The sequence below is a fragment of the Hipposideros armiger genome, unplaced genomic scaffold (assembly GCF_001890085.2).
Source record: "Hipposideros armiger isolate ML-2016 unplaced genomic scaffold, ASM189008v1 scaffold_263, whole genome shotgun sequence".
In the NCBI taxonomy this organism is placed as follows: Eukaryota; Metazoa; Chordata; class Mammalia; order Chiroptera; family Hipposideridae; genus Hipposideros; species Hipposideros armiger.
In genome coordinates this window covers 2,308,134-2,309,643 of record NW_017731613.1, presented here as the reverse complement: position 1 = coordinate 2,309,643, position 1,510 = coordinate 2,308,134, and the positions used below count along the sequence as shown (strand labels likewise).

General features: G+C 39.4%; 1 protein-coding gene across 3 annotated transcripts in view; it reads right to left on the bottom strand.

Moving 5' to 3' along the window:
* Positions 1 to 210: 210 nt before the first annotated feature.
* The window catches only part of DHRS9 (dehydrogenase/reductase 9), a 21,450-nt gene continuing 20,150 nt past the window's right edge, over positions 211 to 1,510 (bottom strand). For 2 of the 3 annotated variants that reach the window (XM_019656611.1, XM_019656610.1), the window contains exon 3: positions 211 to 552. In XM_019656611.1, coding sequence (XP_019512156.1) covers positions 290 to 552 — 263 coding nt within the window. In that variant the 3' untranslated portion in view covers positions 211 to 289. The remainder of the gene's footprint in view (positions 553 to 1,510) is intronic. The other variant, XM_019656609.1, reaches the window with a different exon arrangement.

The window sequence follows — 1,510 nt, the reverse complement described above, 5'->3', positions numbered from 1 at the left end:
CCTAAACTATTTAACAAACTGACCTGTTGAATATAAATTCACTACCACTATCAGCATCATGCATTAAATCAAAAAGTAAAAAAGACTTACATTCAAATCTCAGTTCTATAAACATAGACTTAGGTTAAAATCATAGTTGGATGACCTTGGGAAGTTATTTAACTTCTTAGTTTTAGTGGGATCATCCATAAATTGGGAATAATTTAAAGCACTAAATATAGCGTCTGGTACATAATAAACATTCAATAAATGTTAGCAGCTATTATTTCCTAATATGTCAATGTTTGCTTTACCTTAAGCTGTCATTGAAGCCTTCTACTGCATATTTGGATGGGCTATAACCCCCTCCGCCAAATGCAAGCCGACCCCCAATGCTGGAGACATTGATAACTCTCCCTTGAGCTTTTTTGACCAAGGGAAGCATATTTAATGTCACATTGATGAGTCCAAACAGGTTCACTTCTATAGGTTCTCTGTAGTCCTCCACTGTCAGCCAGTCAGTGGGAGCCAACACGCCAAGAACACCAGCATTGTTGATCAGACCCCAGAGACCTAGAACAGGGAGGAAGGAGAGGAGGTGTGGTAGAAGCATCCTTAGTGAAAATGCAGCCCCTGCCTTACACAATGGTGCCATTTCCTCCCTTAGTCAGACTCCTGCTTTGAAATACTTTGAGGTTTTGGGAAATGATTGCAGAGAAAAGGTAGGAGGCTAAATTGAAATTGTTGAAGTTGTGTTATTAGAAGCTAATCTCACAGTTATTCTATTTCTGGTTCCGAATGTCAAATACTGATACTGTCTCAGTGAGACTTTTNCTCCCCAGATGGATCTGACTTGGTCTCGGCTCCACCTTGCAGACTCCTCGCCTTGAACTTGACTACAGTTGGCTGTCTTACCAAGTCACCTGATCAAGAGGCAGGATCACAGTTTGGAGGAAGAGAGTGACACATAGTTAGGTGGGGCCCTGTTCAGCTCAAAGCATGAGATCAGTAAGTGTATGAAGAATATTAAGTAAATTTTACCAGCCAGAAATTTTTGAGGTGAAGGTGGGGCCCTGACACAGGAAATTCCGACCAGTTCTTTAATGCTTGGTTGACATTATAGTGTGGTGCCCAAGAATAAATGACAAAGTCAGGGTACCTGGTTCAAATCTAGCTCTTCCACTTTCCAGCTGTGCAACTCGAGGCATGTTAGTTCTTTGTGCCTGTTTCTCTGAAATTAAGGTGGTGTCTACTTCATAGGCTTTATTTTGGCATTTTAAATGAAAAAGTTCAGATAAAGCTCTTATAATGACAGTAAGTACATAGTAAATGTTCCCTATATGTTAGTCATCATAGTTTATTATTATTATTATTATTATTATTATTATTAATCCGTTATTCTTATTCCTCCATCCCTAACTGAATCTCTGGACTTATGTTACTTCTCCTTCCATATCCTCTTCCCATGCATTCCTGCTCCAGCAAGCTTCTATCCAAACAATTCCTCCCTGTACTTTAGGCTTTACTTAAA